We start from the raw sequence: 22,480 nt of genomic DNA, 5'->3' as shown, positions 1-22,480 counted from the left end.
CTTCTGGCTCCAAATTACTGTAATTACAGGACTACCTGTTCTTGTTACATGTATAAAGGTCTAATGATTTTTTTTCCTCTTAGTATTGCCAAACACCTGATCCCAGGGATCCTCAGCACCAATTAGCTCTCAGGTTAGTTGGGTGTTGCCTGAAGTGCAGATGTGCCCAGAAGCTTCTCTATCAGATGCTCAGTCCTTTGATCGTGTAACACTAAAATTCCCAGCTCTTCCAAGCACTTCGGCTTTCAACCATTCTGACCACGCCCCTTTATGCGCTACTTATTTTTAGACATGTTTTGCAGCAAATGCCCTTACTTCTCTGTTAGACTTTATCACGACCGAACAACTGTAGTCGTAATAATGAGAGACAAACGCTCTCCTCCCTCAGCACGTCTGCCCCCTCAGAGCTTTCTGCCGGCGCCAGCAGAACGGGGGAATTGTCCCTACCTGTCCGGGCCAGCTGCCTGTGCCTGCGGCCCGGGCCGCCACACTGACAGGGACCGAGCTCCCACAGCCCGGGCCGCCACACTGACAGGGACCGAGCTCCCACACTGACAGGGCCGAGCTCCCACAGCCGGGGCCGCCACACTGACAGGAACGAGCTCCCACAGCCGGGGCCGCCACACTGACAGGAACGAGCTCCCACAGCCGGGGCCGCCACACTGACAGGGCTTTCCGAGGGGGCATGGAGCTCCCACAGCCCGGGCCGCCACACTGACACGGACCGAGCTCCCACACTGACAGGGACCGAGCCACACTGACAGGAACGAGCTCCCACAGCCGGGGCCGCCACACTGACAGGGACCGAGCTCCCACAGCCGGGGCCGCCACACTGACAGGGCTTCCCGCGGCACGATCGAGTTCTCACAGCCGGGGCCGAGCGGCGGCCGCCCGAGCCCGCCGCGCTCGGCGGTGACGCGGGCGGGGGCGGGCCCGGCGGGGCGGGCGGGCCCTTTTCTGGCCGTGCCGGGCGGCGGGGCCGCACTCCGGCCGGGCCGCGGCAGCCCCGGCGCAGCGGTGGCGGCTCCTGGCCCCGGGGTTATGCGCAGGGGCGATGTTCCTGCCGGCTGGCGCCAGGCTCCTCCCGCGCTCCGGACGGAGCTCCTTCCTCAGCCTCCTGCTGCTGCTGCTGCTGCTGCTGTGCCCCGGCGGCGGGAGCGCGCCGCGCCGCCGGCCCGCGGGGCCGCCCGTGGTGCTGGGTAAGAGCCGGGGGGCGGCGGGGCGGGCGCTGCGGGGCCGGGCTGAGCTGAGCTGAGCTGCGCCGAGCCGAGCTGAGCCCGCCGGCCCCGTTACCCACCCCCGCGGGGGGCCCGGGGCGCTGCGGGCTCGGCACGGCGGCGGGGAGCGCGCCCCGCCCGCGCCGGCAGTGCCCGGGGCACGGGGGGCGCGGAGCCCGCACCGAGCGGCGGCTCCGCAGCTGCCCCGGCGCTGGCAGCCCGGCACGGCACGGCACGGCACGGCCCGGCCGCGGGAGGTCCGCGCTGGGGCTGCCTTGGCCTGGCAGCGGCCGGGGGACAGACAAGGCTCGCTTTAACGCGCTTCGAGCTCGTTAAGTAACACCAGAGCATCCCTGCTTAAGTCTTTCCCCTCTATGAACCTTTCGTGAAAGAGGTTGGAATCAGATGTGGAAGGAGGAGTTGAATTGCCAAATAAAAAAATAAAAATATTGTCACTTGATCATGTAAAATGAAAAACAAGAATTTGTTACTGGCCTGTGGTTTCACCTGTTAACACAAAATAGTTTGTAATGAATATGCAGATAATATTAATATGCTAGTTATTAAGCAATATTTGTTAGTTGCTTTTTGTATCCATTGGTAATGAGATGTAAATAAATTTGAAGTGTTTCAATAACTTGTCTACTGAAACTGTAATTCTTAAGCATTCTGAGACAGCAGGTGCGTTTGGTGACAGTAATGCCAGCTGGTCAGTTCTGTGGATATATTCAGCATGCTGGGTGTTCTCATTGTTGATTAATCTTGATGGTCACTGGGGAAGAAAAACTGGGAAGATTGGAAAAGTGGCATGTTGTTCAGTTCAGTCTCAATTTCTTGATAATAATTTAGGCTCTGATGGTGACTTTGTTACTACTGTTACAAACTTCTGACTTAGAGGGGCAAACTCTACCAGAGCATATTAAAACATGTTCTTGTTATCTCAGGGTACAGTGTGTACAAATCCACAGCTCTTAAATGGCCTCTGAACTGGCAGGCTGTGGTTTGGAAGTAGAAACTGCAGAAAGGCAGGAGTTGAAGCAGGAAGAATTCTTTGAATTCTGTCTGGGAAGGCTAGAAGCAATCTTTTATGCCATCTTTCCGCTCTGTAGTGCTGGATGTAGCAATAGGCCTTGGCACTTGCTCCAGTGCAGGCTTCCTTGTGGTAGAGACGTTTTACTTGCTGATCCAATATTGAACTCTATCTGGGAAGGAATCAAAGATTTAAAAGCAAATGGCAGAAAGGGTTACTGACTGTAGGAGTGTGGATTTACTACTGATGGATCTACTGTAAGTATATGTGTTCCCTAAGGATGGTTTTAAGAACTGTGGCTGACCTACATTTCCTGAAGAGACATTCTGGTAAATACTGTGTGGCTGAGCACACATTCATCCAGAGTGCTTTACAACAGGCTTTCTTGCTGTTACAGTGAATTTTCATCAAATGCTGCAGAACTTGTGTCTCTCAGTGTTCTAGTCAGTCTCTGCATTTTAAAATTTGCTGGATTTTTTTGCTGCCCAGTCCTCATCCTTCTTGTGCGTGTGACATGCTAAAATAAGCTTTTTAGGAATTGCTGTTATAAGGATGATGGAAGGGCTTATGGGAATAATTTAGGGAAGCATTCTAAGTGCTGGCTTAACACAGGTGTTTGGGGGAAGGGAGAAAACCCACATCACCTGGATACACAAATGACAAAGATTCAGAGGTGTAAGGCTGCATTATACAAGCTTGAGATGAATTTGGAGCCCATACAAGGTGGGAATACAGAGTTGATCCTCCTGATTTATCAGACTGGCATTTAGACTCCTAATTTCTCATATAAGTTCAGTTTTAAAATAAATTTTTTGTCTTATAGTAAACAGGTTCTCATGATCAAAGCAGTCTTATCTGTTTGGAGGTTAACATGCCTCAGTAGAAAGGGGAATAAGTTTGGTCATACTGTGTGTGGCAAGTTGGCCACCTGATCTTAAGGAATAAAGAAAAAAGAAATGCTGTTTAAAGGAATGTTGTCAACACAGTGATCCCTTCAGAAATGTTTTGGACCAGGGGTGGTCACAAGACCCAGTGTAGATTGCTTTCAAACCTTTTGTGTAATGAACTGCTCTGCAGTTGCAATCTATGCTTACCCAAGTAACAGAGGGGAACTAGAGCAGAATCTTGCAAAATATGGAGTGTTGCTCATATATGGGTAACTTCTGTTCTGCTGCCCAGGTACTGACAAAACTGCTGCTTCGAGGAATGTCACATCTGAAAACAGCTGAGCTGCACGAAGACAGCCTTGTAACTCTTGGCCACAGTTTGATGGCAGCAGCTCAGATTTGGAGAGCCCCAGCTGGCTCAGGTGAAAGGTGGTTCTGTGCCAGTCTAGCAGCTCCTTAGTGCTCACCCAGCTTTCCTTGTACCTGTTTGCTGGCCACTTTGTGGAGTCCTTTGTCTTGCTAAAGCATGAGGAAATAACCTGATGAGGAAGAAGTGATTAATTTTGTAGTTGAGTTACTTTAATGGAGGAGCTGGCACAAGGAATGTGGAGAGTGGCACCACATGGCTTGGGTTAGGTTGTTTTTAACCTGGTCTGTGCATCCCCCAGGTGCCTTAGGAGCAGGAGCTGCTCTGCCTGGAGCTCGTGTTCGTCCATACCAAGGGAGCAACACCAGGGACCAAATTGCCATGGGTAGTAGCTGACAGCAAAATACTGCAGTGCAATTGCTCTGTTTTTTGAGGTTTAAATAAAAAAGCATTGACGAGCATTCATATAACGATCAAAGAAGAAGGTGAAAGTCAAAACCTTATTTTCAGAGCCTGATATAAGGCACAATTCTCATTAAGACCTAAGGTGATCATCTCAGTTTCCTTTCCCAAGTGTTTTGGGGAAAAAGGAAACTAATTATGACACTGATTTGCTTTTATGCCTTTTTAAAGTGTTTTCCATTTAGCCAGGATGATGTAATTATACAGAAAAATCTCCTTTAAGAACCAAAATAACCCACTGAATGCTTCTGTTCTACTAAATACCTACTAAAAATGTATATTTCATATATTCTGCACAATTACGTCTGCATATCTGCTTTATCTTTAGATGAACTATAATTTTTTACACTTCTCTTATCAGTTTGGTGATGTTCAACAGGCTTGCCTTTAATGCTGGTTTCAAGCAGTTTTTGTGGCTGTTCTTCCTCCTTCATTCTCATATAGAGCATCAATAATCACTGCATACTGTCTTGTGTCTTAGGCATTTTTGGAGCTGGTAACCCATCCTTATAAGATCAGTGTCAGATGCACTGAGCTCTTTACCTTTTAGAGCTGACTCAACACAATAACTATATCAATGTTCTGATACCTTCTGCAAACAATTTGTTAGGTACTTGGCTAAAGTTTTCTAGAAAGACACCTACATCAAGTTTGTTAATAATTGATTTACATGCAAAGGAGCTGTGCCTGTGAATTCCTGCTGACTGCTAATTGAGCTGTGTATGTTTGTATGGTCAGCTGGCTAGATGTCAGGAGTGATTTAAATGTTTATGCCTCATGTGATCCAAGGTATCTGGAAGTATCATGTGAGACGTTGTTTGCTTTCTTGTTCCTAATTTTAAACAAGGCCTTTTCTGTGGCAGTCCGTGGAGTCTGTGAGCTGCTTCAAGATGTTCTCAGAGACTTGTAGTCAGAGTTTAAAATTAATTTTCCTGGAAAGTTGCTTCATTTTGAAGGAAGACTAATTTATAGAACCAAAAAGGTGACAGTTATTTGAGGAAATAATACTGGTTAAAAAGTTGCAATAGTTGGTAAATACCCAAAGGCATTTGCATTTCAGATAAAAGTAGTAAAAATATACCAACTGCTGCCCCTCTTTTTTTTTCTTTTTCCTGATATGAAAAAAATATCCTGCCTTTCCACCCTGTTGTTAAATAGATGCTTTTTTTTCCCCTTAGGATCCTCATATTTGGACATTTGTTGAATGATCTTTTTTCTTACCTGAGCAGTCTTAATGCAAGTCCCTTTTAGGGTGCAATTTGCTCATTGTCTCTTGGTGGGAACTGTGAATCTGTCATTAAGGCTTAAGGATAGTGATAGGCAAGAGTAGGAATGTATCCTAAAGCTAATTACTGCAATTCACAGTCTGTTACCTCTCTTAAACTCTAATGATATTTCTAAATGTGCTTTTCTATACGGTTTAATCATATAAAAACACATCCCAGAGGGAGATCTACTAGTTTTTTCAGGGCATATGAGACCAAAAAATTAGCCAAGGATACTATGAATATTGGAAGTGAATTTGGCTTATTGATGTATTAGAGTGAGTTTTGTTGGGATTAGCCTCTTTGTGAAAAAGGAGGATGTGCTAGAACTGATAGAACACAAAATCTTATGGAAACTCTTTTTTTTCTGCTGAATAAGAAATCTATTTTTTCCAAATGTTGCAGTTCTGAAATCAACAGAGGAATTACACAGCTGCAAATTAGGGAAGCAGGGTACTGCTGAAGATCTTGTCTTGGACATCCGGTCTTAACTGGTGCTGATGTATTTTGCAGAACTTCACAAACAAGTTATTTTGGGGTCAGTGTGCAGGCTTTAAAAACAACTTTTAGAACTTTAAAGAGCTCTCTTTAATATTTCCAGCAGAAAGGTTTAGAAACTGCAGGTGTTGGTAGATGAGAGGATGAGGAGAAAAATTGCACGCAGATTACTCTGCCTGCAGGTCCATCCTCCATATGGTCTGAAAGCAAAGGGAAAAATGTTTTTCTACTGCTTTCAAATTCTACAATAGAAAATTTAGAAAGCCACATCCTTAACCTACAGAATTAATCTTCAGTGTGATATTTTTTAACCTGTTACTTATAAAAAACCACTAAGTAGTTTTCCAGCCAAAATGTAAATCATTAACACTGTTAAACTGGTTGGGTTGAGGGCTGAAGATCTTGCATGTTTTTTTTACATAATCTCAAAACCAAATATCTGTATTTTGTTTCCTATAGATTTGAAACATCTTCAGTTTGCAAAGTATACTTTAGAAAATAAAAAAGCTCTAAGGTGTGAGTGATAGTGATTAACAACTTCTCTGTTAATATGGAAATGTAAACATGACAAAAACATTTTTTCTTAATCCCTGCTTTACAAACAAACAGGTATCATACTTGTACATCAGAATTTCTTTTTTAGCTACAGTATTTATCTTTGCACAGGTAGAACTTGTCCTGTATCTTTTGTTTAGAATTGAAAAAAATTGCCATTTTTCATCTTGTTCCTTATCATCCCTTGAGTAAAATCTGTATGTCATGTTTCTCATCTTGTGTCCTGAACTGGACACAGGAGCAGAGCCTCTATCCTCCAGAAGGTTGAAGATAAAATATCTTAACTAAATGAAAGTTGCAGTTAATCTAAGATCATTCCATTAAGTCCAAGTGAGACTTTGTAGAGTTTCCTGCTTTCAGTGCTTTGTTGATAGATGTATCTTGATTATAATCTGAAGCTTCTTCAGCTGTGAGTTTTCCCTACTCTGAGCAGGACTGCTTGTGATTGATTGAGTGCAGTTTGGAAACCTCACCAAGTTCTCCAAACTCTGGTACCCCAGGTGTTTGTCTAAGTCTTTGAAGGGTATCTTTGCTGGAAGAACTTTATTTTTACCCAAGGAAGTGAGATTCCAGGCTAGAACAAAATGTCACTCTTCTTTGTTTTGCATTGAAACTGAAGACAAAATCAACCTGTTCTGTCCTTGGCGGGTCTCCTGCAGAAACTGGGCAGTCATGAAAGATTGATATAAATAGAATTACGTTCTGTTCCCCTTCCAATTAAAAGCACTGATACGGCAGAGGCACGAGACTGGAACAAGTTGTTGCCTTAGCTTTCTAAGCAATTACTAAGCAGGATTTTGTGAGGTTACAAGACTGAACTTCAGTAAACTCTTTCTGGGGTGTGATGCAATGGTGTAATCTCCCTTACTATGCTTTCAAGTATATCAGAGTCCTTGAAATATGACCTAAAATAAACCGTGGTCAGCTACTGGGCCTTTTAACGTTTCACTTCAGGTGACAAAAATAAAGCTCCTAAAAACCTAATGAGAAAGTAGAGGTAGTTAATAAAGAAATCCTGACGTACATCTCATGGTTGGGCATAACCTGCTGTGGTTGGAGGTTGTGAGAGTGTGGTTATCTGAAGTTTTTCAGTTTTTTTCAGGCCTTTTTCAGTTCTGCAATAACTTTTTTTTCTAAAAGCACATCTGGTTTTCCAGTTAAATTAGGCATTGTGCTAAATGATATTATCGCTTTCCTTAAACCATTGCTAAGTATCAATGTGTGGTAGAACTCAAACTGATTTGATTGCACAGTTTACTGGAGCATAGGGGGAACAAATGTATGGGTAGACCTGCATTAAAAAACTTCAAAATTAAACCTTGACAAGCACACCCTAAAAAGGGGGCTTTGTGGACCTGAAAGGAGTGGAGGGAACCCTTAAGATGTGCCTAACTTCTAAATTTTTCTAGTATTGAAAAACTTTGCAGTTACTTAAATGTTTTTGTCTTCTGGTTCTTGAGGAAAAATGGCTAAACATAAGAGAATGTTAGAAGTTTCTCTGAAAACTTGGTGCTGAAAATTGTTATAAATCAATACTTTTTATGTTTCTAATGTCAGGTTGATAGTTTGCAGGCAACTGTTTAAAGAGAACAAAGTTGTGATGCTCTGGGAAAAAAGTTCTTTCAGAAAGATTCAGTTTGTACTTGAAAACACAGATAAGTGGTAATGTCCTAGGCAATCTTTTTTTTTTTCATACCCATGCACGCTCCTTTATAGTCTGCTCTTTGAAGCTAGGAGCTGTTCATCCAGAATCATTCTACATGTTGGTTTTTCAGGTAATGAGCTTTGAAAATATAGAAATATTTTCAGTGGAAGTATGTATGTAGTACCTTCTTCTATGTAGTATTTTTTTCCTGATGGAAAATTACAAAACCTGATGGTGTCTCTGGTTGCAGTGATAATGCACATAAGGGCTGCAGTATTTAGCTGTGTATACTGCAATAGAAAATGTTATATGCTTTAATTAAATGTCTCCTTTTTATATCTCTCTCTCATCTTTATATTTTTCAGTTCCAGGAGACTTAGGTAATCAGTTGGAAGCAAAGTTAGATAAGCCATCAGTGGTGCACTATCTCTGCTCTAAGAAGACAGACAGTTATTTTACACTCTGGCTGAATCTAGAATTGCTTCTGCCTGTCATCATTGACTGCTGGATTGATAATATCAGGTAAGAGCAGAAATGTTGCTCTTTGCAGGTACATCCTTTCCATAGGCTGATGTGCAGAATGGCTGCATTTAAATTCCTTTTCTGATTCAAGACCAGTGAGAGGAATGACTTGGAATTCTGCTGGGTAGGCTAACAGGAGGGGTCTGAAGATGTAGCTCTGTGTCCTCTGAAGTAGCTGTAATTGCTGATGAGAAGCAGAGGCTCTCTTGCTTCCTTCCACTTTCTCTTCTACCAGTGACTCAGTGTAGGTTTGAGCACTTGTTAGACACCTCTGTGACTTATCTCAAGGAGGAGGTTTTGTGCTCTTTTTTTTTTTTTTTTTTCTGCCAAGCAGTAGGACAAGAGGAAATGGGCAGAAACTGATGCACAGGAAGTTCCATCTGAAATATTTTGGTTTTAAAAATTGCCCAATTTAAAGCTTTTGGGCTATTTCATAACTCGATCTGCTTTATTAGTATTCCTGTAAAAATAATATAAATATATGTATGAAAACAAGAAATAATTATCTGGTGCAATTAAAAACTATAGTGATGGCATGTTGCTCTTTTATGAATGGACTGAGCTGTTGTAAAGCAGTCTGCTTTATTTTGCCCCGTGCCTTATGGATTGGAGAGATTTTTGTGTGTTGGTTTAGATTCTTAGACTCCATCTAGGGGCAAAACCTTGCATTCAGAAATGAAAATTATATTGATATGATACTAAAAACAAACCAACCCCCAACTGTAATAATAGGGATGATTAAAGAAATAAACTCCTGACTCAATGCTCCAGATACTTCACATCCTAAGTTGATTTGAAAAGTATTTACTTACTCAAGACCTCAGTATATTTCCTGAGGTGCCAGTTGTCATTAATCAGGAAATAAAGTATTTCCTTATGCTGGCATGGATGTTTCTAGTTAAAGAGAAATCAATTATTTTAGGTAGGTTAATATTTTTATGTCTGATTTAATAGGTATTTTCTGTCCTATTGCCACATTCTTCTGCCCTTTATAAGTTTTTCCATTTTGTGGCTTGATGCATAGTCAAATGGTATAGAACTATATAAAGTAGCTGATATCAAAGATGAAGTTCAGTCACACTTCCATATGCTCAGTTTTACAGAGACAAAAAGGTCTTAGATTCTGCACCATGAAGCAGTGGAGTAATTAAAGTAATTGTTTGCACTGTATAATCTCTTAGCCATGAGAGTACTCTGATCATGTCTGCTTGGGTTGGGTTTTTCCTCCTTCTGAGTAACAGCACTTAAAGTTCTTGTACTGCACTCAGAATGTAAGACGCAGTGTAATTGAGGGTTGTCATGTGGCAATAAAACATGTTTCATGGGGTTTTTTTATTGTTTTCCTTTCCCTCCTCCCCAGGCTGGTGTATAATCGAACAAGTAAGATTACAGAGCCACCAGATGGAGTGGATATCAGAGTGCCAGGGTTTGGGCAGACGTTTTCCTTGGAATTTCTTGACCCAAGTAAAAGGAGCGTTGGTATGTACAAGCTGTGTCTGGAGTGCTTTGTCACTTGGAGGTTTTTCTAGTTTGCCTTTATGCAACAAGCTTCTGAAATGTGATTTCAAATTACAGTTCTGTGAGCTCTCTTGGCTTTTAAGAGTTTGCATTCCATTGTATTGTTTCATTTGTTGCATGGCCTGATAGATTGAGACAGGAGGATTCCGTGTTATTTAGTGTTGTGTCAAATCTAACTTTGGTGGATGAAATCTGAGTAGGCATATTGAGGACAGATGCTTTCTGAAAATGAGATGGGTTGAGTAGAAAATTCTGTGACAGAAGCTTGACAAGCAAAACTGAAATAAAAGCACAAGTTCTGAGTAAAATGTTCTTTGGCCTTAGGAGTGGGTTAATTGGATTGGGAGATATGGTACCACAATGTGTAGCTCCTTGTATTTTGCTGGTCTCAGAGTAATTATATAATTGCATTTGTGCTGCAAAAGATTTCTGCATTAATGTGTTTGCAGGGTTTTTTGTTTGGTGCTTTTGTAGAAGTCATGTTTCAGAGTTTGATAAGCTTTTGTGAGTTCACTGTGGCTGAAGACTGGAGGAATTGAATAGGCAGTAATGGACTGAGCTTCACATGCTTCATAACATGGATCTGTTCTTTAAGGGTAGTGATGTGCTTAATTGTCTGCACTGCATCACTCTTGCACCTAGAACAAGGCTATGATTAAATTCTCCACTTGAGGGACAGTATGGTAAACATTCAAGTGAGGTTCTCTCAAAAACTTAAATATGACTCTGTTCAGTAGACTGCTCTGACATTGTTACTGGATGCATTTAGTCATGGTAATACTTAAATCCCATGTGTCAAACCTTGTATGAAGTAACATCTTTCAATATGCAGTCTGTAACTGTTTCCTTTTTTGCTATTAAAGCTTTATGGTCGGTTACTTAAGTCTTAGTCCACTACCCCAGAGATAAAAGAATAGTTTTGAGGTAGTTTCTGGAGTTCTGCCCTAGGGTATATAATAAGCATTTGTTTTCAAGAATAAATGTTGAAGTCCAGGCCAACCGTTACTCCCTACCTGTTGTTAATTTGTGATCAACAAAAGCTATCACTCTGAAGAAAACCCCTCAGAAATTATGTTGCAGTTCAAGGGTAAACTTTACTCTGAGTAAAATTTATCCACTGTGCCTATACTACATTTGGCTGCCAAAATGCTTGAGAGGTCAGCCATCTAGTAAGAAGTTTTAATGGTGATATTCTCTCATTTTTGGGGGATAGTGAGCATAACTCATTTTGTTTAATATGCATGCAGCTTTCTTGTTAAAGGCAAACTGCAGGTTTTATGTGTGTGTATGATGTCAGAGATAATGCCTCTGGAACTTTGTTTTGCAGTAGTGGCTGACAGCTGCTTCTCACGCTAACCTTGTTACTCTTCTGTTTCTCTCTTATCTGATATTTACAGGAAGTTACTTTTATATGTTGGTGCAGAGTTTAGTAGATTGGGGCTACAAACGTGATGAAGATATAAGAGGAGCACCTTATGACTGGAGAAAGGCACCAAGTAAATAATATACTGTTACTTTAATAAAATTATGACTCTCCTAGCCAGAAAATATTGTATTGAATCACTTCTCCCATCCTTTACAATCTAAAAACTTAGTTTTGTTTAGTTCTTGGGGCCTGGGTACTCCTAGATGCAAATGCAAACTTGGTGTTGTGGTTTTGTTTTTTTTTCTTCGTTAAACAACTTGCTACTTAAAACTTGCTTGAAACCAGAGCAAAACAACAGAAAAAACCCATTTCAGCAAAGTATGTCCACATAAAACTACCCCCCCTCCCCCCCATTCAATACTGGAATTTCTAAGGTCTGCATTATTAATTCTGCAGACAGTTCAACACCATTATTTAAAAGCTTATTTATTTAAAGCTCAGCATTCACAGTTAATAACTATCACTGTCTAATCTGTGTATTTTAGATGAGAATGAAGACTATTTTGTGGCACTTCGCAAGATGATAGAGTTGCTGTATGAGCAGTATGGAAGCCCTGTTGTCCTGATTGCCCACAGCATGGGCAATATGTACACCCTCTACTTCCTGAACCGCCAGTCCCAGGATTGGAAGGACAAGTACATTAAGGATTATGTGTCATTAGGTGCTCCCTGGGGGGGAGTGGCTAAAACTCTCCGTGTGCTGGCTTCAGGTGGGTAATTTGAGGCTTTGCCCTGTGCTGTGTGTACTGCACAGTGCTAACCAGACTGTTGACTGTAGGACTGCAGGATGAGAGTTTAAGGTACCATGAAGGGAAAAATACTTTTTTGTAAGTGACAACCACTTGATGTTTCAAGCCTTGCAACCCAACTGTTATCTTTCACATTTGTGGGGGTGGACTGAGATTTCCCACATCCTGTAACCAGGAGCTTTCTTCCCTTCTTGACCTCTCCTGACCTCTTTTCAGCACATTGTTGTGTTGTCTGCTGTTTGGCCTGATGCCTTCCCTTTCTGCCCCTTCTGCCACCAGCCTGACTGCTCTTTGTTCAGTATGGCAAAGCTCCCAAGGACTCCAGAGCATTCAGCAGTTTCCTTTGATTAAAGATCACACAGCTGCTTGAGGTTAACATTAAAGGAAATTTGTAGAGATATTGGGGAACTGGTGCCAACAGTGTAAATGTCAGGTGAAAATTATAACTGCAGATTAGGAAAGTGAATCTTTGAGGTCTTGGGTTTAGCACACTAGATATGCCAGAGACTAAAAAAACAACAAAAAAAATTAATAAAGCAGCATAATGTACTTCACTAAGTAACTGAAAATGACTGATGGAAAATCTTCACTTACCCATCATGTGATACCATAATTACATCATGTGCTTTGACATTCAGTTCTCAATGTTTTGGGCTTGGTTTTGTAGCTTGTTTCTGACTTGTTAGCTTTGGATATCCACTATCTTCTTCCTAATCAAAGCTGACATCAAAAATTGGACTTCATCAAAATGCAAAACACAACAAGAGTCAGCCATGCATGGACAGAACAAAGAATACTTTGCTTAGCAAAGGCATTTGATTCTGAACAGTAGTGCACTACTCCATTACTAATTAGAAAACTTGACTCAGTACAAACACCCAATTTACACACTGTTAAAGTTGTTGAAATGTCACTGTAAAAATTTATTTCCCTTTTCCCACAGGTTTTGTCTGACATATTTGCTTGCTACAGAAATGGCAAGAAGTGAACAATGTTAATATCACCCTTATAAAATTACACAGTTACATTCCAGAGTCCCATATCTCTGTTGGATTAAACTCTAGTGCTTCATACCATGTCTACACTTTATAATGCATCTCAAGCAAAGGGGCTAATTCTACCAATGCATAATGAATAGCTAAATTTCTACTAAAATGTAGTCAGTCATATTTCAATCTGTGTATCTGTTGTACTAAACTTCCATGTTTTGGAGCAGAAATTTAAGAATCGTGTGGGAAAGTTACATGGGCAAACATAATATCAGAATGTACAGGTTTAAGCTGTTTCTGTCTCAAGTATCTGTAGTAAACCACCATCAGCCCTTGGCCTGCATTAGTTTATTTAAGTTTCTAAAGTTATCAGGGTTAGTATGCTGAAGAATTGTTGCTTAATGGAAAAGACTACATTTCAGCAGGAAAGATGGGGCACTCTATGAATGCATTCTTTCTGCTCCCATTCCTGTTTATAATATGTGATGCCAGGAGCTTCATGTCAAATCCACAGCTGTGTTATCAAAGTGGTAAACAGTACACAGGTGGAATTGTTTTCTGGAGATTTCTGTCATACTTTCAGCTACTTGTACATGGGCTTTGCTGGGTTCTGCTGTAGTGGGCTAACACACAAAGCTCATAGTGGTTTGTTTCTATTTTTAATGTGCTGAAAGGTTGAAATGTTAGCAGTGTGTTCCTTACTCCTAATATTTTGATGTGTCTGCTGACTGAAATGTGGTGTTGGCCATCCTGTACTTCTTCACTTACGAGAAAAGTAAAGGATTTGAGAAGCACTTTGTTACAGTTCTGTAAGAGAAGGCTGGGATAGTCAGGTTCTGTGTTTGATTATTCTGCTGGAAATAAATCTTGTACACATTCCTTTCATTGTTCAGTTCAGAACTTGGGCTTTCCTTGGCTGAAAACTGCTTGGCAGTTTTCAGCAACTTAGTGGTGGGAGTGCACAGTGAAGTTGTTACTCCACACAGTATCATGAGACCCATTTTTCAGGATCTTTGTGATTCTTGATGTGCATTTGAGTTTTCTTTATCTATTTCAGACTAGCAGTGTCTCCATAAAGTCTTCCTAAAGATGGCATTACTGTGCTTTGTGTCTCCTTGCTGAAGCAATAGTGCCACCCCATGGAATTGAAATAGCACCAAAGTCTATTTTTCAGGAACAGTGGTTTCAGTTGCAGCATTTCAGTTTCTGTGGCATAGTTGACCTGGACAGGCTGTAACATGCACATGGTTGACCTGGTTACATGCTGTAACCACCTGGAAATAATGGAAAATAAAATTCAAAGTTCAGCTGACAAAAGAATTGAGGTGTGACAGCCACTGTCATAATGAAAACAAATAAGGAATATAAACTTGTGTTTGTCTCAGGGTTTTGTTGGTTTTTTCCTTTCTTTTTTTCTTTAAAGTAATCACTGTATTTATTAAGCAGCTTTTGATTTTGTGAAGATGGAAGAACAATTGTTATAATATGCAGGAAGGTGCATATAAATTATCACTTAGTCATGTGTTAGTTCAAGCCATTTGTTTCAGTTATTCATCAACTCATATTTAAATTTTGAAAGTTATTAAAAGTTAGTTTGCAGAAGTTAATTTACAAGACAATTATAAATGAGGAAAAACTTTTCAAATTGTCACTGTAAGCCAGGGGACAAACTTATTTATGTTCTCACCATGAGTGCTAGTAATTGCTGCTGGTTAAGATTGATGTCTTGCTTTATGGAGAATGACATTCCACTTTTCTCCCTAAGGTGACAACAACAGAATCCCCGTTATCAGCTCACTCAAGATCAGAGACCAGCAGAGATCTGCAGTTTCCACGAACTGGATGCTCCCCTACAACTACACGTGGCCTCCAGACAAGGTGTTCGTGAGCACCCCCACAGCCAACTACACTCTGCGGGATTACTGGAAGTTCTACAGGGACATTGACTTCGAGGACGGCTGGCTGATGAGGCAGGACACGGAGCACCTGGTGTACGGCATGACCCCGCCCGGCGTGCGCATCCACTGCCTCTACGGCACCGGCGTGGAAACCCCCGACTCCTTCCACTACGAAAGCTTCCCTGACAGAGAGCCCAAGATCTTCTACAGCGATGGGGATGGTACAGTGAACTTACAGAGTGCCTTGCAATGTAGGAAGTGGGTGGACAGGCAAAAACAGGAAGTGGTGATGTTGGAGCTTTCAGGAAACGAGCACATTGAAATGCTGTCCAATGATACTACTATCTCCTATGTGAAAAAGCTGCTCTTTGATTTGTGATAGCCTTGTGTTGATAGTTATTTTCCTCACCTGTGATGCCTTCCCTTAAATATGGGGAAATGCCTTTTAATCCCTTGATACTTAGATATTTGAATTATTTATTTTGCTTTTTTAAAAGGTTGTTTTCAAGTTGCTTGGTATTCTAAATGATTGTTTGTCTCTGATTTGTGTTCATTATATTTCATGGTATTTTCACATTCTGAAACTTTTGTCAAATATGCATTTTGGTGCCTCTGGTGTTTGTGTCCAATGGTCATACAGACTTTCATTTGGAGATTGTGCAGCCCCTTGCACATACCACATGGAGTCATACATCCCAGAGTTCCTTTGTGTGGTCTTTGCAGGTTTGGAGTGGAAGGCTAGGAAGGATGGCAATTTTGGATGCCCCAGGGAATGGTATTAACAATTTGGCAAACACAGTAAGCATTTTAAAGGGTCTAGTGTATTCTGATCCATAGTTCCCAGTGGATTAGTTTGTAAATTGTGCATATCTACTAGGTAAAATGGGGAAGAGGTCTGCCTGCAACTGTGCTACCATTGTTGTAATCCAGACTTTTATTTATTACAGCCTATGGGGGGGAAAAAGATAGATGTGTAAATTACTTGAAGCTTCTTTATTAGGTGCCCTGCTGGGTTATTTTGGAAAGAGAAAATTATTTGCTTATCAACTTGTAGAATCCCTGATCACATACAGTCTGGAGTCTGAGGAGTTCTCAGCCTGTGCTTTATTTCTCAATGTGGGAATGAAGCTAAACTGTGGTTGGTGCTTGTAATAACTGTAGCAGTGTGGAGTTGCACATCAATCAAAGCTAATTGAATACTGGCAAACAATCTGTAAGGTATAGAATTGCATTGCTGGTGGAAAACAACCTCCTGTAGTGGAAATGATAATGGATGGTGGGCAGCATTTAAAGAAAAGTGAACTTCTGAAACAGAGTGGGGAATGAAAGCCAGTGTGGAGTATAAACCTTGTTCTCAATCAAATACTTTGGCTCTGGTCCAGTCACATGACTAAGCAGTGATTGGATCAACATTGCATTCCACTGAAAAGAAATTTTTTGCTTTAGGACTAAACATAATTTCCCATAGATTACAAGTTTCATTTTTGCTGTTGGAAGAAGTTGGGACACGTGGTTCCTTAAATGTTTCTATAAATTGCTGATCAGGCAGTTCTGTAATTTCCTACAGTGTTGTTCTACTCAATGTTAAAATAGTGATTTCAACTCTGACCTTCACAGAAGTGCTGGCCTAAAGGCCATCATATTTACCATCATGATTACAGAAGTCCTGTTAGAGAAATAGTTACACTCAAAAATTCTCTCTTGCTTGCTTTAAAACCAGTCACCCAGTTAGACAGCACTTAGTTTTCTAAAAGCACAGCTTTGAATGCTTTCAAAATGCTAGGTTCTCCAAGAAAAATATTTTAAGAGTTGCAGAAACTCATCAAACTATTAAGGATTAATTACTTTAGCCTTTAGACAAATTCAGTTTCTTAAGATTAAACTGTTTTGATAGCATGCCTAAAATGTTTTCTGCCACTAGACATATCAGTAAGTTCTGTTGAACTGATGGGCTTGAACTCTTGCTATTGTAGAATGGAACCAGGAGATAGTTTTAATTCAGAAATCTCTTGTTAATTCAAAACAAATTGAACTAGAGTCATCAACAAGCTAATTATCTTACTAGGCTTTAACTTCCTAAAAAAATAAGCTTTATTTCCCCCTCTGCGTTTTTTCCTAGTGCTTATGTTGAGGGAGTGTAGACATTTTCCTGATTTTTAAAATGGATCATTTACCTTGTCTTCACCTGCCCAGGCCCTACAGTCCAGCAGCAATATTGCCTAGACTTTTCCAGAGTAAGTACTGAGTTGTCCACAGCCTTTGCAATGTGTAACTGCTGAAATGAAAAAAAAAACAAACCACAACCAATTCCCCCAAAAGAAGAAGCTCTACAACAACAAAGAGGGGGGGGAAAAAGCCCCAACCCACCTTCAAAAAATCACCCCAAAAATTGTCCTTTAGCCAAGTGATCTATTTTATACAGGGCTTGTCAGCTGGATAAGCTTCAGGCTTGTGTTCCAAGACTACTTGAAGATGATAAAGCTCTTCCTTGGTCTGACTCAAATTTTTAATAAATGGCTATGTGAATAAATTACAGAAAACATATAATCACAATCTGTATTTCTTGCTGAAGGAGAATGCCTGTTTATAAGCACTGGATTGAGTGGAGCTGGAGGCTGTATTGCAGGATACCAACATAGACATCAAGGGCTGAAGAATGAGAAAACAATGTAGGTAAACAATTCTTGACCTGATCTGGAGAATGTTTGTAAGATTTGTTTGGATCCTAAACCATTAATCAATAGCATTTTCAGTCTCATAGCAAGAATTTAGCTGCAGGGGTTTCTTGTGATTTGAAGTTCCAAAATACATGATTCAAAAAGTGCTTGCTTTTTTGGCTCTTTTTTTCTTTAGTACTTTTTAAATACACTTTTTGTGACCCAAAAGACGAAAAAAAGCACAACTTTTTTATTCTTTTCTAATTTTGGCAACCTAGTACTGTTTCTGAGATTAGTTGGCTGTATCTTTTAACCTAAAGATTTCTAAACCAGTTTTCTGTTAGTAGACAAGCCTTGTGATAGTTAATGTGGTAAAATGAAGCTGAAGGCTTTTCAAGGCTTTTGTTTGTTTGTTCTGTTGTTTGTCACTATAAAGCCTTGTTGTACTGTTGTAAAGAAATGTGTGTACCTGAGGCCTAAGTGCTGTGAGAGAGCAAGCACAGCACCTCTGGTGTTCTTTGATTGCTTGTGGTGCCTCTGCAGGCTGGAGTTTTATGTCCAGAAAGTGTGGGAGCTTCTTGGTCTTTTTTCCCCCTACCCAAATGATCATCAGCCCTTTCATTTGCAGTTTCTTGCCTGTGAGGATGCAGTTCTCATTGAGAAGTGAATGCATTATTCCAGTTGCTGAAGTGGAAGCCCTGCACTGTGTGAGGAGCGGCTGCTCTCTGAGCAGATGCTCTGCAGGGGCAGCACTGAGCGTTGCTGTCACACCTGCTGCAGCCCCGGGCTCTGAGGTGTCTCCATTCCTGCGGGGAGAGAGGTCTGAAAAAAAATCTTTACTGAGAATGTGGCACTTTGATAAGAAGATTAACTCAGGTGCTTTGCCACACTGCACAGCTGAAGTGTCTGAATTCACTAATGTATCTTTGTTATACCTAAAGCATTAATTATGTGTCTCTTTCAATAATTTTTACTTTGTTTTATTCTTCCAGGATATTTTCAGAAACCAAAACTAGTCTTGAGGACCAAATGTGTTTATTTTTTGGCAATTTGTATAGAAAATGCTGAAGAAGCTTTCAGCTGTCATTGTAGTACTTGTGAAGAGGTTTAGAGTCACTATGTGATTTGTATAAAAGCAGAAAGCTTCAATAACAAGCAATAATTGCAAAGGATTTGCAGACCAAAGGAAGGAATGTTTGGTATTAAGGTAATTCTTGGAGCACAGTGTGTTCAAGGCCCTCTTAAATTCAGGGAATGTTTGGCAGTGACTTTGCTGCTCTACACTAACCAGTATTTTGTACAGAACATATTCTGAGGCCTGGCATTTTATATGTTCCTGTGTATGAATGTGTTCAATAGATTTTGAATATTTTATTGTCAAATTTGATAATATAATAAAGTTGATCTAATACAGATTGTCTCCTGTTGTGAATAATGTGCTGTCTCAGTTACCAGAGGAAATGAAAACTTGGTGGTGTTTTTCTTTCTTAAAGATGATTGGTGTCTCTCACAGCAATTCCTGCTTAATCTCCCAAATGCATGTACTGTCTTGTGGTACATTTGGAGTTCACTGTTAATTGTTCTTGAATTTATGGAGGTTTGGGATTGAGACTACTCAATTTCCTTTTGCTTACATCTTACTTGCTTCTCTTGTGTTTAAAAAAGAGTTCTCAGATGCCTTATGATTCTGCTCAGGTAATTTTTTTGAAATTGGTTCCTCAGTTAAGTGTATTAAATGCCTGCAGTTTCCTTTATGGTGTTGGTTTCCAAACTGATCCACAAACCCATGCATGATGACCATAGTGTTTTACAGTTGTATGAAACAATCTTTTTCCAATTAGAAATAGTGCATTGTGTCTTTTTAGAAGCTGTAATGCTAGACAGTGATTCTGTGAACATCTGGGGTTTTTCTGACATGATAATGACTGTAGTGTAGTACCAGTGAGTGTTAGTGACTGCTGTTCCCCTCTGTGCCCTAGATGCACTGTTGGGACATCTTGTCCCAGTACAGATCTCACCCATGCCTGCCTCAAGGTTTGTGACCCCCATGTGATTGCAGGAAAAAGGGCAATGTGGCCTTCCAGCTCCCTGTTAATATGGGGAGGGTACTGCACTGAAGCCACGTGCCAGTCCTTGCCAGAAGCTGGGGAGCCTGGGCGCACAGGGGAGAGGAGGGCAGGATGATAACAGGCAAAGCCATGAGAGACACGTGTGGGGTCTGATGCTGGATTATAGATGTAACACAGGAGTTAGCAGTGCTTGTGCAACCTCCAAATAACAAAATTACAGCTGCAGTTTGTCTGATGCTATTTTGCTGTGCCATCTTAAGTTATTTCATTAATGATAGGATTGCAGTTTTGAGAAATTTTTACTTTCCCTTGCTTGAGTTGTGGCTTTCCTCTAAAGGTCTAGGTTAGTAGTTTGCTTTGATTTAAGGCTAATGTCCTTTGTGGTCATTCAGATCCACAGATGAGTTAAGTGGAATATTTAGCTCCCAAATCAGCATATTTTGGGCAAAACCAGAATGAAGTATGAGGCCAGGAACTGCAAGAAATTCACATGCAATGTTTTACTAAAAATAGTGATGTTAAGTTTGTTCCAATGATTTGTGTATATATATATATGTATGTATATATGCAGTAGAGGGCAGTAGTATATAAGTTACAGAGGGTTTTTAGGCACTGTTGAATAGCATCTGTGTTAATTTCACCTGAGAGATACAGGATTGCAGGGAAATGAAGGCCTAAGTTTGATATCCACAAAATGTTTCCTGAAGCAATTGTACATATGCAGGCTCTGCTACTGGAGGAACTTTTTTCCTATCTGATGTAAAAAGCAAGAAACTTCAGCTTGATTCAAATTCAAGTGAAACGATCTAAGGTGTGAATTAGATATTCATTCCAATTTTCATGCTCAGATTAAAGCACAAATTGGACATCACAACTACGTGGAGTGGATTGGTGTATAGTACTATGATGTACAAAAGGGATCATGTATTTAAAAAAAGGTGCTGCAAATACTGTCAGCTCTGTTTTCTTATTGCAGTGCTGAATAATGGATAAATCTTGTACCACTTTGCTTGTAACCACTGACTCACACCTAGTAACCTTTTTGGGAAGGCAGATTTATTGACCAAGCTGCAATTCCATGTATAACTAAAAATGTCACCTTATGTGAGTAAAATCATCAAGAGAGATGGTAAATTTGACTGCATGAAAATACTGTGCCTACAGATCAAGTATTTTCATCACTATTAGTATTTTTGAGATTGTGTTATGTCTGAGGTAGTCAAAGAAGGATTCTAGTCCAGGTCTAAGCAGGTTGAGATTAGCCAGGAACTGCTGTTATTATAGCTGTGCTAGCAGAGCCTTTGTACCTGTATAAAAAACAAAAGGCAAGATTACAATAAAGGAAACCTCACTAAATGCAATTATGACCAGTGCAGATGAAAGATGACAGTGGAATCTATAAACACATCTGGGAGACAGCACTTGCAAGGGCCTCATTTCAGGTCTGGAAGGATGTTGGAAGTGTTTAAGTTTTGATGGGGCTTTGAGCAGCCTGGTTTAGTGTAAAGTGTCTCTGCCCATTGCAGGGGAGTTGGCCCAAGATGATCTTTAAGGCTCCTTTGAACCCAAACCTTTTCATGACCATGAAAGATTAAAAAAACCACCGAATATTCCACTAAGTTCTCAGTCTAGTTTTGGCTCCTAATCCAGTGACATAAGCCCTTTCCTCCTTGCCTTCAATTCAAACCTTTCCAAACAGGCTTTTGTCATTGAGCCCAAGTCTTTTTCCTTGCTTAAATGACACTTAAATCTCAGCACCAAATGCAAGAACAAACCTCCCAGAGCCAAACACAGCATGAAAATCTTTCACACAGACAGAAGCAAATTGTTGACAATCAAGTCTTATGTAGAGTCTCTTTTTGGAGAGAGAACAAATGCTTCAATAATGGCAAATTATCTTAAAGAAACTCCAGTTTTCTTAGCAGGGATGCCTATACAAAGATAGCATTTAGCTCAGAGTGTAAGGGTGTCAGGAAATCAGAAAGAGAACTGAAATGTCAGGCAGCAGGAACAAGTGAGAGGCTGGGCTGGTAGAATGGTGTCTTTGGGGCTATGATGTATTTGTGTTTGTTTTTAAAATCTACTTCATCAAAGCAAAAGGAAAATTCTAACTCCATGAGAGAGAAGGAAAAAACATGTAGCTAGCTGGACTGCAGTTACTGGCATCCTACATCAAAGTCTACATAGCAAGAGCTAACTTAAGGGTTCCTGGCCAGAAGAGTGTGATGTTTGATTGCTAAAGACTGCAGCTGTCTGGGAATCCTGAAGTTATCAAATATTTGCATGTATAGATCATGTGTCTTAAGAGACTGTTTCCTGTGAGAGGCAGCAAAGGATCTGGATTTAGATGTGGAGTTAGAAAACATTGTCCCCTTTTCTCCAATTCCACAAAGTTATTTAGCACTGCAGGTCTCAGAGCCCTCTGCTATTCATGGTGAGTGACTTACTCTGGTCTCTAGGCTTCATCTGAAGAGGTCTCAGTTCCCAGCTAAGGAGTTGAGACTCACTTGAGAACTACAAGTTTCACTGCATTTTGCCATTTTTTCATGTCTTCCATTTTAAGAATACAGACCATAGTTTACTTCATCTCCCTGTTCAGACCAGCCTGTGCAGTAAATTCAAGGTCATCATGTTATTGCTTTTCCAGCTGTTTTTGTTATTAACTTGCTGAGGAGGATCACTTATTTATTACCACTGAGACAAGGACATAAACACACAAGACAGTA

At 40.7% G+C, this 22,480-nt stretch overlaps 1 protein-coding gene and 1 long non-coding RNA gene across 3 annotated transcripts in view; one reads left to right on the top strand and one right to left on the bottom strand.

The window, feature by feature from the left end:
* LOC135279403 (uncharacterized) overlaps positions 1 to 22,480 on the bottom strand; it is a 107,043-nt gene that overhangs the window by 29,303 nt on the left and 55,260 nt on the right. Inside the window, exon 5 of the long non-coding RNA XR_010346646.1 lies at positions 12,736 to 12,861. This is a non-coding gene — a long non-coding RNA (uncharacterized LOC135279403). The remainder of the gene's footprint in view (positions 1 to 12,735; positions 12,862 to 22,480) is intronic.
* On the top strand, positions 948 to 19,098 carry PLA2G15 (phospholipase A2 group XV). Of its 2 annotated transcripts, none has more exons than XM_064386800.1 (6): positions 948 to 1,199; positions 8,292 to 8,448; positions 9,809 to 9,927; positions 11,364 to 11,462; positions 11,878 to 12,102; positions 14,896 to 19,098. In XM_064386800.1, exons 1-6 carry the CDS (start codon positions 1,055 to 1,057, stop codon positions 15,405 to 15,407), a joined length of 1,257 nt encoding a protein of 418 aa, XP_064242870.1. In that variant the 5' UTR covers positions 948 to 1,054; the 3' UTR covers positions 15,408 to 19,098. The 2 variants fall into 2 exon arrangements, with proteins under 2 accessions (XP_064242870.1, XP_064242871.1); XM_064386801.1 differs by lacking the exon at positions 948 to 1,199 and adding an exon at positions 2,941 to 2,970.

The sequence above is a fragment of the Passer domesticus genome, chromosome 12 (assembly GCF_036417665.1).
Source record: "Passer domesticus isolate bPasDom1 chromosome 12, bPasDom1.hap1, whole genome shotgun sequence".
Taxonomy (NCBI): domain Eukaryota; kingdom Metazoa; phylum Chordata; class Aves; order Passeriformes; family Passeridae; genus Passer; species Passer domesticus.
The sequence above is the reverse complement of the archived record's forward strand: the minus strand, read 5'-3'. Positions and strand labels throughout refer to the sequence as shown.

Coding starts and splice junctions, on each gene's coding strand:
- PLA2G15 (XM_064386800.1), top strand. CDS start 1,055: ATGTTCCTGCCGGCTGGCGCCAGGCTCCTCCCGCGCTCCGGACGGAGC. Junction 1,200..8,291: donor GGGGCCGCCCGTGGTGCTGG/GTAAGAGCCGGG, acceptor TATATTTTTCAG/TTCCAGGAGACTTAGGTAAT. Junction 11,463..11,877: donor TGACTGGAGAAAGGCACCAA/GTAAATAATATA, acceptor TGTGTATTTTAG/ATGAGAATGAAGACTATTTT.